This window comes from Balaenoptera borealis (assembly GCF_965194805.1).
Source record: "Balaenoptera borealis genome assembly, chromosome: 12".
Taxonomy (NCBI): domain Eukaryota; kingdom Metazoa; phylum Chordata; class Mammalia; order Artiodactyla; family Balaenopteridae; genus Balaenoptera; species Balaenoptera borealis.
Genome location: NC_138869.1, coordinates 45,844,309 through 45,857,227, shown reverse-complemented (window position 1 = coordinate 45,857,227; position 12,919 = coordinate 45,844,309). Strand labels below are relative to the sequence as shown.

General features: G+C 53.2%; 1 protein-coding gene across 2 annotated transcripts in view; it reads right to left on the bottom strand.

Annotated features, from left to right (window-relative positions):
* Positions 1-12,919, bottom strand: part of FYCO1 (FYVE and coiled-coil domain autophagy adaptor 1) — an 86,926-nt gene that overhangs the window by 41,224 nt on the left and 32,783 nt on the right. For both annotated transcript variants that reach the window (XM_082347309.1, XM_082347310.1), the window contains exons 8-14: positions 9,972-12,395; positions 8,819-8,911; positions 7,998-8,116; positions 5,663-5,830; positions 3,573-3,722; positions 2,599-2,810; positions 1,039-1,183 (exon numbers count right to left, since the gene is read on the bottom strand). In XM_082347309.1, coding sequence (XP_082203435.1) covers positions 1,039-1,183; positions 2,599-2,810; positions 3,573-3,722; positions 5,663-5,830; positions 7,998-8,116; positions 8,819-8,911; positions 9,972-12,395 — 3,311 coding nt within the window. The remainder of the gene's footprint in view (positions 1-1,038; positions 1,184-2,598; positions 2,811-3,572; positions 3,723-5,662; positions 5,831-7,997; positions 8,117-8,818; positions 8,912-9,971; positions 12,396-12,919) is intronic.

The following is a 12,919-nucleotide window of genomic DNA, read 5'->3' as shown; positions in this document are numbered from 1 at the left end:
GAAAGTCCCTCGGGTTCCACAGAGCACTGGGTAACAAACTTGGTTATATTCTTATTGCTTTTAGAACTTTGGGGTGGACGTCCCTGGCAGTCCAGTTGTTAAGACTCCCCACTTCCACTGCAGGGGGCACGGGTTCGATCCCTGGTTAGGGAACTAAGATCCTGCATGCTGCACGGTGCAGCCAAAAAAAAAAAGAGGACTTCTGAGAGAAACATCTACTTGAGACAACAGAAATTAATCTTGTGGCACCATTACCAAGCCTGATGAGTGGTTCCAAAAGATGAACACGGTTTTTAAAGAGCAGTGCGTTGCTCTGAGCGTGGCTATAGCAGCCCAGCCAACGCTGCTCTTACGCACTGAATTGTGTCCCCCCCTTAAATTCATATGTTGATGTCTTAATGCCCAGTACCTCAGAATGTGACTGTTTTTGGAGATAAGACCTAAAATAAGTAAGTTAGTTAAAATGAGGCCAATAAGGTGAGCCCTAGTCCAATCTGACTGGTGTCCTTATAAGAAGAAAAGATTAGAACACAGAGAGACATGGGTGGCACATGCATAGCGGGCATGACCATGTTAAGAGACAGGAAGATAGCAGCTGTCTGCAAGCCAAGGAGAGGCCTCAGGAAACCAAACCTGCCGATACCTTGGCCTTGGACTTCCAGAACTGTGAGAAAATAGATTTCTGTTGTCTAAGTCACCTGGTCTATGGTATTTTTTTTTTTTTTTTATGGTATTTTGTTATGGCGGCCTGAGCAGATTAATACAGTCGCCTAAGCCAAGAAAGGCCTTCCTGGAGATGCTGAAATCAGGGGGACCGCTGACAGACACGCCCAGGAACTCTCTGACAAGGCTCAACACTGACTACTCCTGGAGCCCTGGTGCTCCTCAAGGGCACCCTGCCCCGAGCACTGTTTGCAGGCACCTTCCCTTAAGCAAAGACAGCCAATCCTGCTTCCGAGCTTTCCTAATCCTTTGATAAGAAACCACAAGGCCAGGCACTTAATGAGCACTCAGGAAATGGAGGTGATGTCTACTCACTGTTCAGCCACGTTTGGGTCAAGAGAATCAGTTTCGGTGGGTGTTTCAGGCAAGGAGGAGCCGGACTCCTGTATCTGGCACAACTCCTCATCTGTGATGATGTCAAACACGGCATCGTCTGGCGGCCGGCAGTCTGTGTTAGCACCTGGGGTGCAGAGGCAGGTCGGGAGAGAAGAGAAATGCACAGTCATGGACAGTACGGGGAGGGAGTGCAGCTATGTGGGACGAGCCACCAGGACACACTCTAAGTGCTCACTCAACCGACAGCTATTCTGTCCAGATGGAGAGAAATGGCTCTTGGGATGTTCCAGAAAAGCAGATGAGGGGACTACAGATGAAACTGAATGCACCATGTAAGAGATCTCTCTGAAGTCCCTTAGGCAGTGGCATGGAGAGGTTTTAAGCTCTTACATGTTCTCTGAGCCCCTTTATTTAGAAGGAAAAAAACCTATCAAAATCTTATCAGGAAAGAACCTAACAAAAAGGTAATCATACTTCTGTGCTGCTGAATCCTTGCTCCAGCAGACACAGACCTCACTCATGCCTCTTTGAGAGGAGGATTCTGTCTGACCTGCATTTTCACCTCAATCCACTGGGGGGTGGAAAAGAACCTCCCTCCGCACAGCAGCCATTGTGCTTCTGACCAGGGGACTTGTGCCCAACTTTTCAGGCTCCCCAGTAGGAAGGATGCTGTGCGATGCTGCTGTGCTAGTCACCCCCGACCCCGCCAACAAGTAGTCTTTTGCATGTGATGGAAAATGTGATGGCAGGCCTGAGACGAAAAAAGAAAAGACAGAAAGTAAGACAGACAGAGGAGGAGACAGGAAATGTCAGAAATCAAAACAAGCAACCTCAGCATGCTGGCACCATGCCACCCTCTGTCGTCACTGGAACACCCACTAGTGAGCCAGGCGAGGGGAAGATTCCTGGGCTGGTCAGCAAGAAGAACAGTTCATGGGAGTTACAAGTTCCCAGCAGGCCCTGCCGCATGGCTCCTGGGACAGGCCGTGCTTCAGAATAGACACCCACAGTCCAGTCCTGAGAGGGCAGCCTGGGCTCGTCTGCGAGGCTGTGCTGAGAAGCAGCAGGAACCAAATCCCACTTCCTTTTACTGAGCTGAGTGAGAGGACATGAAGGAGAATACACCCTTCTTGGCCGCCGAGAGAGAATGTGAGCTACAGGGAGACAGGAAAGGATGTGCTCGTTTCCACACTCAACTCCTGGCCTTTGGTTACCCTGAAAGAGAGGGTTGGATATGGGGCTGGGGCCCTGGGAGACAGCGTTTTCCAAAGCTGTGGGATCCACTGGTGGTATGTGAGTTGAGAAGTAAACAGACCCCACGTTAAATAACACTGAATCATACCAGGAGAAAGTTATTCCCTTTTCAATTCTCCTTCAATCCTAATTACATCAAAAAGAAAGTCTCAGATTGGTGGTACTACCTTTTTAGTGCCTAAGTGTGGAAAACACTGAACTAAGCATGTTCCAGCTGAGCAGCCACAGTGGGGTAGCAGTGAGGGTGGCACCTGGAAAACACCGAGGGCAGTGGCGGAGCCTGACCTTGGCCTCTGGTGGCTTGGGGTGCGGCCTGGGCTGGTGACCGGGCGGGGCTGGGCTCTCCCTGGCTGGTGCCCGAGCTGGTGCTGTCGGGGGACCCGGGGCCCTCGCTCAGCTTCTGGAAGCAGGTCTGGCAGCAGCGCTCCTTCTTGCTGCTGTGCTTGCTCACAGCGTAGTTGTTGCAGCAGTAGTAACAGAAGATGTGGCCGCATATCCTGGGGACGACACAGGCACGGGCCCTGAAGACGCTGCACTAGAGGTCTCGAGTGACCTGCTCGGCACCGGAACCGGGCTCTGTTCTGGGCTCTGGACGCCACACGGCTCGTCAGAGCTGGCTCTGCCCCCACTCTAGAGTGAGGCCTGAAGGCTTATCTCATAAGATTCCAAGAAGGCCATCTTGGTAAGGCTGATGGGAGACACTTTTACTTCCTAGGGTCCTGGGAGGCAGGCTGAGCCCCCTTCCCGGACGCTACGATGCAGGTGTGCGTTCCAGGCCTCGGGGGCTGGGCTCTAAGAGACCACAGACCCCATCCCCCTGTGCTGACCGTTCTCCATCTGTCCCCACCCCAACCCAAGATTCATTCCTGTTTGCCCTTCTTTGGGCCCTGGGGGGTGGGGGGTCTTTGCTCTGTGTTCCTCCAGTGAAGCCTCAGCCCCTGCTCTCTCTGGGTTTCGTTTCCCCTCTGACCCCTGCAGGCCAAGAGAGGGTCAGGGGTTGGGTCTCTGGGTGCTCTACATCCCTGTGGGTCCCCTTAACTCTGCCTACAACCCCTGTATTAAACTCTCTTCCCTTTCGGGGATCCCTGAGTGTCCTGCTGAGACCCTGCCTAACATACCCTCCTCAACTGGTTCCCTTGAAACTAAGAGGCAACGTGCTCTTCCTAGACAGTTGGCTGAGGTGCCAACGCCTGCCACGGAGTCCTCGTTCAGAGGCGTCTGCTCTAGTGCTGGGCCCTGCCCGCAAGCCACCTGCTGACCTGCAGTGGTGCCGCCGCACCATCCAGCTGAACTCCCGCTTGCAGTCAAAGCAGTAGTTCGCCTCCGTGTCCCCCAGCCACCTCTCCTCAGCACTGAGCTTCTGTTGGAATTCCAGGGCATCTGACTTCTGCCAGAGAGCATCCTTGTCCCTGGGAAAAAGCCGCATTAGAAAAACAGAAGAAAGAATCCATGAAAACAACAGAATTATCTCTGGTTCATTTCAAAAGACTGCTTCCGAATTTCCCAAAACACAAGGAGAATTCACTTTTACCTTGCAAATAACCCCCCAGTCTAAGTCTCCTCTGTCACCCCACACCAGTCCCAGACTCAGCAGGAGCCTCCCAACGTGTAAGTCCTCATCTGACACCACACGTGTGAAGGTACGGGGGGCCAGCGATGTCCATAAAGGGCTCTGGCAACTGCAAAGACATGCTGGCACTGACAAGGGTCACCAGCTGCTCAGATGTCTAAATGACAGTGCATGTGGCCACTGGGAGTTTAAGCTGTCACGTGCTGCCATGATTACATGACAGTCTGTGTGCTGTGAGCCCAAGAACCCAAATCTTAAATGTGCTCGGGATCCTTCATGTTTTTATGGTTTAAGTAACAATTAATGGAGGAGAGTCGAGCTTTTCCTGAAAATCCGATGGGATGTTGACCTCCTCCACTCCTTAGAGAGACAGCACAGCCACTACAGGAAGCAAGCACACTGAAAAAAGTGGCAGGATTTTCAGGAGGCTCTAGCAGCATCTGAATGTGCCTGATGCACCAGGGAAGATGTGTATAAAGCCTTCCTTAAAACTGCTGTTAATTTTCGGGGCTATAGGAAACACAGAGGATGGAAGAACACGTTAAATGACACCATGGGCATGCAATCAGAAAAGTCCAGGCTATGGGAAACTACCAGATGAATGGCCTGCTTTCTTTAAAAGTAAACTGCAAAGGAAAAAAAAAGAGAGAGAGATGGTAGGGGAACCATGACTAAGTAAGAGAGATCTAAGAAACATATCACCATGCAATGTATAGATCTAATATAGATCCTGATTAGAAAAAATTATAAAGCAATTAGAAAAATTTCAAACTGACTAGACACTTGATGATATTGGGAATTAGTTAATTTTCAAGCGCGGTAATGATGCTGTGGTTGTTTAAAATAGAGTCCTTGTGTTGGAGAGGTACGTATCAAAATACTTGTGGATGAGATGATAGGATGTTTGGGATTTGCTTCAAAATAATCTGAGGAGGTGGGGGAAATCGGTAGGACTCTTGGATGATACAAGACTGGTCATGAGCTGAATAATGTTGAAGCTGGGTGACAGGTATACAGCAGTGCATTTTGCTATCCTATTTTTGTATTTTTGAAAATTTCCGGGACTTCCCTGGAGGTCCAGTAGTTAAGACTCCGCGTTTCCACTGCAGGGGGCGTGGGTTTGATCCCTGGTTGGGGAACTAAGATCCCACAAGCAGCCAGGCACAGCCAAAAAAAAAAAAAAAATTCCATACAAAAACCTTTCTTTTTGAATGACTTGTCAACATTTAAAAGTCAGGCCAATTTCACATAAAAATCCAGATTTCCACCTTCTCTTAAGAAGTAAGGTGACCTGGCAACCCTGGACTTGATGCCTGTGGGGCAACAGTCAGCAAGAGCAGGGCAGGCCATGTCCTCCGGTTTCTCAGAGCCCCCGTCCTGGCCCGGTTCACACATTTACATCACTGTCTGCTACCTGCAGGCACTGGAGTTTGGGGGCCCAGGTGCTGGGGAGAGTGGGATGGAGGAGAAGGAGAAAAGGGCTCATGAGAGAGGGACAAGGGAATGGAGAAGTCCCTGAGGATATTAAACATCTCTGATTGTCACTCTTGTGGCTGAGCACATGGAGATTTTGAAAACAGCATAGCAATAAGAAAACACGGACCAGGTGCAAGGCTGCCAAGGGCCTGAGCAGACCCTGTTCACATGTGTGGGCGCTTCCAACAGAACACAAGCAGACAGGGGCCCATTTCCCTTGAAGAGTCCTTTCAAGAACAGTTGCATTTCTTTAAAGAAAAGCCAAGCTTGCGGGGAGCCCCTGGCCCCTTGTTTGACACTCACCTGAGCAGCTCTATCAGCCGCTCCTCCAGGTACTTCTTGGTTCTATTCAGGTCATCCAGGTCAGCAAGCATCTTCTGGTCATTCTTCTCCCTGTCTATCGCCTCCTGGCAGAGTCTATTGTAATACTCCTGGATCTTTGTCGTGGCTTTTTCAAGTTCCTTCTGGGTCCTGGTGGAGGAGTAGTAAGTTTTCCTTACTACCCACTACTTCCAGCTTCCCCCGTGCCTCTGGGCTAACCCAGGCCTCTAATGGGGGGTCCTGCTGCCCTACCAGTCTTTCCCCTTCACGGGGGGAGCCACCTGGCACTGCCCCACTCACAGGCTGTACACTCTCTTAAGCCTTCAAAACTTCCCTCACACACCCAAACTCTTCACACACCACTACCCCTCACAACAAATACAAGGGACATTTGGGAGAGGAGGTTGACCTCAGGTCACTAGGAGCACCCCAGGTGCGTCAAACTCTGCACCACTTGGTTCTTGGGCAGAGACTGAGGCTTTGAGAGGAGCCCAATGGGTTAAGTGCATGGGCTGGTGATGGCGGTATACACAAGAGGAAAAAGGAGCCAGGAGAGAAAGAACAAGAGGCGTAGCTTCCTGGAGATGACCACACAGAGGAGCGCCTATCTTCCATGTGTCTTTGGGACTCTACACATGGGGTTTGGCATGGGGCACACAGCAGGCACTCAATCTACACTGCAAAGCGTTCAACCTGACAACCCTGAGGCCTAAGGAATCCTGTTCTGGGTGCTTCGGAGCCTCAAGCTGCAGCAGAAGGGCCGGCTGAACCACGGTCTTCCCGCCCTTGCCCACTTCTCTTTCAGCTCACCTGTCCCCTAAGGCAGTGGTTTTCCAAGGATGCCTTACAAAGCAAGGCTTTCATAACAGCTCCAATAAAACAGAGGGCTGTGCAAGACTAATTAATCTGTATCTAATCCAGACTTTCCATGTCCAGTATAAAGTTGTCAGGAGGTTTTTTACTAGACACTGTCCTCCAAAATGATCTCGGGTACACACAGACACACACACCCCCACAGAGTTATAGCATTAAAAAAATGCCACCAACTTAGGAGGTTCTACTTAAATTGTCACATGAACACCACCTGGCTAAGGGCAGCCAGAGTCCTATAGGATTCAAACTCTGTAAGGAGTCAGCTGAGAAGAGTCAGATGAGAAGAAATGTACACTGAGGTTACTAAACATCCAGTGTGGTCTGGATCTCCCATTGAGCCTGGGCCCAGGCCTAGAAGCAGATGGTAGGAGATGGGTGGAAAAGTTAAAGCCTCGGGAGAATGTGGTGTGTCTGTTTTTGCTGGGAGCACACATGCAATCAGATCCCAGCATCCCCTACAGGACCAGTTTGGCCCCATCACCAGACAGTGGGCTGCTGGTGCTCACAATTCCGGGTGGCCCCAAAGCCTGAAGATGAAGAGGTCTTGGGGTTGGACACAGGTAGGGCCATACTTTAAGGTTAAAAAAAAATTACGATAAAAGGGTGACAGCACGACGTGCTCTCCACAGACACGGCACCAGAGAGTCTCCAGGAAGACAAGCCGGTCCTGCTCCCTGGCTCGCTCACTCACTCTCAGATGAGCTTGGGAGAACCTCACACCTAACCCCGCAGCCTCTCATTTCACAGAGGAAATGAAGAACTCAAGTCAAAACACACAGGGGGGAAAACATGCACACACAATACTCACACACCAGTACCCTAAAACAAAACAAAACAAAACAAAACACAAAACTATCTGTCTATATATTTTTTAGGGTAGTTGTTGAGACAAAGACTCTGGAGCCAAATGTTCTGAGTTCCAATCCTGCCATCACCACTTACACACTGTGTGACCCTGGGAAAGTGACTTCACTCCTCTGAGCCTTGTTTTCCTCATCTATGAAATGGGATAAATAATAATACCATCCTCACAGGACCGTTGGGAGGATTAAATGGGCAAATAAATACCAAGTATTTAAAATGGTACCTGCCAGATTTTCGGCATTACTTAAATGTCTGCTGTTAGTAGTACCATGATTATCTCCCAGCTTTTATTTCATTTTAGTTTTACCAAAGCATGAAGTTACTGAACTGAAATATGCCCTGCTCGAGATAAGACAATGGAATTAAGAGAGAGGGTCTCTGCAGCCTTCTATAGGCTTGTGACAGGCAGATTGCCAAGGTTCTCTGTGGCATGCTTCTGACACTTTATGAGTCTGTGGCTTTTCTTGCAAAAGGGCTTCTTTAACCTGATATGAGTGGTTGACTTTCTAAATGACTGTACCAAACACCCCCTCCCTTGAGGACTCTCTCACTGGCCGCGTGGGTGGACCGTGTAACTAACCTGTCCAAGTCTTGGCGCAGGGCGGCCCCCTCCTCATCCTTTCTCAGCATGGCGGCCTGGCACTCGGCAAGGTGCTTGCTGGTGCAGCTCAGCTTCTCCGCCGCATCGGCCTGGGCAGCCTGGAACAGGACAGCAGGGAGAAGACGCTCGGTTGCGGAGGCCCATGCAAGATGCCATCAAGTGACTGGCATGCTCCCCACCCCACCTGACTGGCGCACTTCTAACAGGAGGGGCTTTTGTCTGTTTTTAAGTTCAAGAGACCATGAACTAGTATGTGTGTGGAGTATGACAGACTCCCATTTGTAATTATGTCCCTCAAGCATCAGCTGCAACCGGTTGTGGTGGCTGGAGGGGCAGCAGGTATCAGAATCTCCAGGGTGGGGGTAGAGGTGGGATGGCAGGGTATAGGAGTCACTGAAAAAAGTCACTGCCCTGAAGACGGGTTTCAGTCCCACCCCTGCTCTGGCTCACGTCAGAAATACTGATTTGGAGAACATCTGCAGAGGGGGATGACTTATTTCCTTTCCATAAGACACAGGGGCAGTGAAAAACACACTTGACAGCTCTAGCCAGGTGTCCAGGGAGTGGAAGAGCCATGACACAGACTCAGGTTGTCTGCAAAGGTTGAGCTGACGGCAGCTTTAGCCAGGGCACTGGAACTCCTGCAGGGAGGCCTCTCCAATGGTCCAATGAAAGCCAAGCCACATTCCCTTCCTCGACAGGCCCACACCCTGGGAGAGGAATGACCAGGCGAACGATGGGCCGGCCGCTGCTCAGGGCTCACAGGAGCACCGCCCCTGGGCCTCAGGGGCCAGGCTTACCTTCAGCTTCCCCACAGCCTCCTCAGCGGCCTGTAGCTGCCGACCTTGCTCCTCCAACTGGCCCCTGAGGCTCCTGCATTCTTCACTGGAGGTCTGGAGAGGATGAGAAAGGGATCAGAAAAGTGGGGTCCTTGTTCTGAGACTCCCTCGGCCCCATTCCCCCCAAATGGGTGAAAACAAGCTACCTCTCTCTTTTTCTCCCAAACTCAATAAACTTTGGGCTTCCCTGGTAACACAATCCCGTCAAGCCAAGAGACTTAGCTTGGCCCCCAAACTTAGAGTTTCATTTCTGCCAAGGAAAGCGTGGAGTATGAGCCACATGGAACTGCAAGGGGTGGGGTGACACAAGGTGGGAGGCACATCTGTGGGAACGCAGTAGTTGCCTAAGAGAGAGGTCAGGAGTGGTCTGAGTGCACAGACCCAGAAGCAGACAGACACATCAGAAGCCAAAGCCCCGTAGACGTCTGCCTGTGTCCTCACTCTTAACCCTTTTTCTCTGCAGTTCAAGACACACGGTAAACACTGTTCTCATAAGCTTGTCTATCCCAAGGGCTCTGTGAAAATGAATTGAGTTGGTTTCCTACAACTGCTCTGCTATCAGGAGGCACCTGAAGGGACAGAGAATCCAGGGACAGGACTTGAGGCAGTCAGGAACTCACATGCCAAAAGGGGCTGGACAAGTACATAAACGAGTGCAAGGAAAATAGCAGAGGATGCACGCTTCCTTAAAGTGGGCAGTCCCCACCCAGCTCCTGCTGACTGCTGCCACGTAGGAATGAGAGCACAGGCTTTAGGAACTCCCAAGATTTCAAAAGAAGTCCAAAAACGGAATCTATAAACACCCTGCTCTTGAAATGTTGGCTACTAAGTTAAAAAAAAATTCTGTGTGGGCCAAACTTGTCTGTAATGGCCTTAAATTTAGACGTCTGGGTTAAAGCATCCCTCTCCAATGCTGTGTCCCTAACATGTTCCTGCAGGGAGAAGGATGCTGTGAGCTATGACACCTGGACGAGACCATGTTGGCTTGGGCCCCCCAGGACATTCTTGGGCCCTCATGTGCCACCTGGCCGAAGGTGCATCCCAACCATTCATGGACCCACCAGGCCCTGCCGCAGGAGACAGGTGCAGCTCAGACGGTCAAGGTGAGGGTTACCTTAAGTCTGCTCTGGTAGTCCATGATCTCGGTGCTCAGCTGGAACTTGAGGGTGTCGAGCTCCTGGCGTGCAGTCTCCCGGATGCTCTGGGCCTGCTGCTCGGCCTGGGCCAGCTGGGCCTGCAGGCCAGGCAGTGAGCCAGCTGCCTCCTCAGCTGCCTTCAGCTTCCCCTGCAAGCTCTCCTTCTCTCGCCGCAGCCCTGCCACTTGGTGTTCCAGGCCCTCCAGCTCCTTGGAGGATGCCTCTTTGGCATCCTGGAGCTCTTGCATGGCGTGGGCCAGCGCCCCCTCCACCGGCTCTTTCTCCGCGGTCAGCGTGCAGACCTGGATGCCGAGCTCGGCCATATCCGTGTTGGCCCGGTGCGGCTGCTTCTGCAACTCAGCATGTTCTAGCTGAGCCTCCTCGGAGCCGCCTTTTGCCTGGGACAGCTCCTCCCACACTACTTGGAGCTCCTCCTCCCTCCGCTGGGCCTCTCCGGCCCTCTCCTCCTGCAGTGCCCCTTCACGCTCCGAGCACTGCAGCAGCTCCTGGACGTGGGCCCTGTTGAGGGCTTTGTTCTGCTCCTTCAGTTGCTGCACGAGGGCCTTGTGCTCCCTCAGAGCGGCCTCGGCCACGCTCAGCTGGCTCTGCACCTTCTCCCGGTCACCCAGGGCTGCCTGCAGCTTGGCCTGGAGGTCCAGCACCCCAGCCTGCAGTCTCTGGGCCTCCCCCTGCTGGCTCTCCAGCTGCGCCTGAGACAGGGCCAGCTGGGCTGCTAGCTCCTGGGACGCGTGGTCTTGAGGTGTGCTGGACCCCTGCTGGCTTTTGTCTGCCGTGAGGGTCTCGATCAGCTGAGTCTGCTGGCGGCACCGGTCCTCAAGCGCTCTGAGCTCCCCCGCCCGGGCCTCTGCTAGCTGCCGGCACTGCTCCACCTGCTCCCGCAGCTGTTGGCATTCGGCCTCCTTGCTTTGCAGGGCAGCCTCCTTCTCAGCCACATGGGCCCTCATGGTCTCCTTGGCCTTCTTCACAGCCAGGAGGCTTGCCTCCATCTGGTCTCCCATGCGCCGGATGCTGGCCTGCTCTGACTGCAGGGAGGCCAGGGAGCCCTGGATGGCCGCCTCGCGCTGCTGCAGCGCTTGATAGTCAGCCTGCAGGGCCTGAAGCTTATCCTCCAACAGCTGGTTGCGCTCCACCACATTCTGCAGCTCCTTCTCCAGCTCCCTGTTGGCCTGCTGGAGCTTCTTCTCCTGGCCGGCCCCTTGCATCCTGGGATCGTCCACCTGTTCCTCCCACGGGCCCCGCGGCTCCTCCTCCAGCTTCTCCTCCAGCTTCTCACAGGCCTGCTGCAGGGTGGAGCTCAGAGCCTCGCGCTCCTCAGCCGCCACGGGCAGCTCTGGGCCGGACTGCGCAGCGAGTCGCTCCAGCGCCCCCACCCTCTGGCTGAGGCGGTCTTTGTCCTGGATGAGCTGCTTCCTCTGCTCCTCCAGGTCACTCACGTGCTGGCTCACCTGGGCCAGCTGGGTCTCCAGGAGCTGCAGCTGCCGCGTCAGGGACCTGGCCTCCTGCTCCAGCAGCTCCTTCTCCTCCTGCCGCCGCTGCTCCTGCCGCCGCCCCTCCGCGAGCTCGTCCTCCAGGGAGCTCAAGTGGGCCAACGACTCCTGCAGCTGACGCTGGAGCTGGGCTGCCTCCTGCCCCTTCCTGGACAGCTCTTCCTGGAGCGGGGCCATCTCCTCCACCAGGCGCTCCAGGCTGGCCCGGGCCTCCTCCTTCAGCTGCAGCTCTTTGGCCAGCTGCTCCAGCTGGGTGCTCTGCTGCCTGTTGAGCTCCTGGACCCAGGTGCTCTCCCTTTCCAGGAGCTTCTCCCCCAGCTCCTGAGTCTCCAGGGGCGAGTCACTGGGGATGCGCTTTTGCCGCCCCTTTGCATCCAGTGCCACGTCAGCCTTCTGCTCGGCTGCACCCAGCTGGTCTGGGACATCAGCTGAGCGCTGGTCCTTCCTGCCCAGGGAGTCACGTGTGGCCTCGAGCTCCCGAGCCAGGGGCTGCAGTAGGGACTCCAGCCGCCGCAGGGCTGAGCGGTAATCCTCCTCCTTCTCCGAGGCCCCCAGCTCCAGGGCCTGCAGGCACATCTGCAGCTCCTTCACAGTGTTCTGTGTGGCCTGGGTGACTTCCCACTGCTTCCGGAGCGCGGCCACCATACCGGCGAGGCGAAGGTTGTCCTCGGCGGCGGCGCGGCCCCTCTCTCTCTCTGCCTGCAGCTGCTCTCCACGCAGGCTGACGGCCGCCCTCAGCTCCTCGTTCTCTCGGTCCCGCTGCTGCATCTGCTCCTTCAGCTGCTTCTCCCGCACCTCCAGCTGGTCCAGCTCCAGCCGCAACTCGTCAAAGCCCTCCAGTGCCTCGTGGTTTAAGGGGTTGCTCAGGTCAAGGTGGGAGGCCATCTCCTGAGTCTGGGGAGGAAACACGAAAAACAGGTGGCTTGGGGATGAAGCTACATGGCTGCTTGGCAAAACTTTAGAATTTAATGAGAACAGAAGTAAAAATACAGCAATTACATGACCTAAGGTTAGTCTATCGAGCTATTCAAAGGACCAGAACCCCTTTGCTCAAAGCATCTGCCAGAGGAGGTCAGTAGCACATCCTAAAATATGATGCAACGTCACACGTGTGAGCTCCACTGAGACTCAGAACTTGCCTTTCCCATTCAGCCTCCTGTAGCTTTGGTAACATAATGGATGCTGGTTCTTAGGGAAATGATGTTATATGTAAACTACTGCTTACCCACTGCACTGCACCCACAATTCCTGTTGCAATTAAATCACAAAATAGGGTAAAAATGCTACTCTTAATGCTTCTTATACTGATTCGTCTTATATTGCTTTGCTGATTAATTTCAGTGTTCTTTCCCATTAAACTATATGATACATTCACATTTCTAACAAAATTAATGAAACTGACCTGACGCACTAACGTT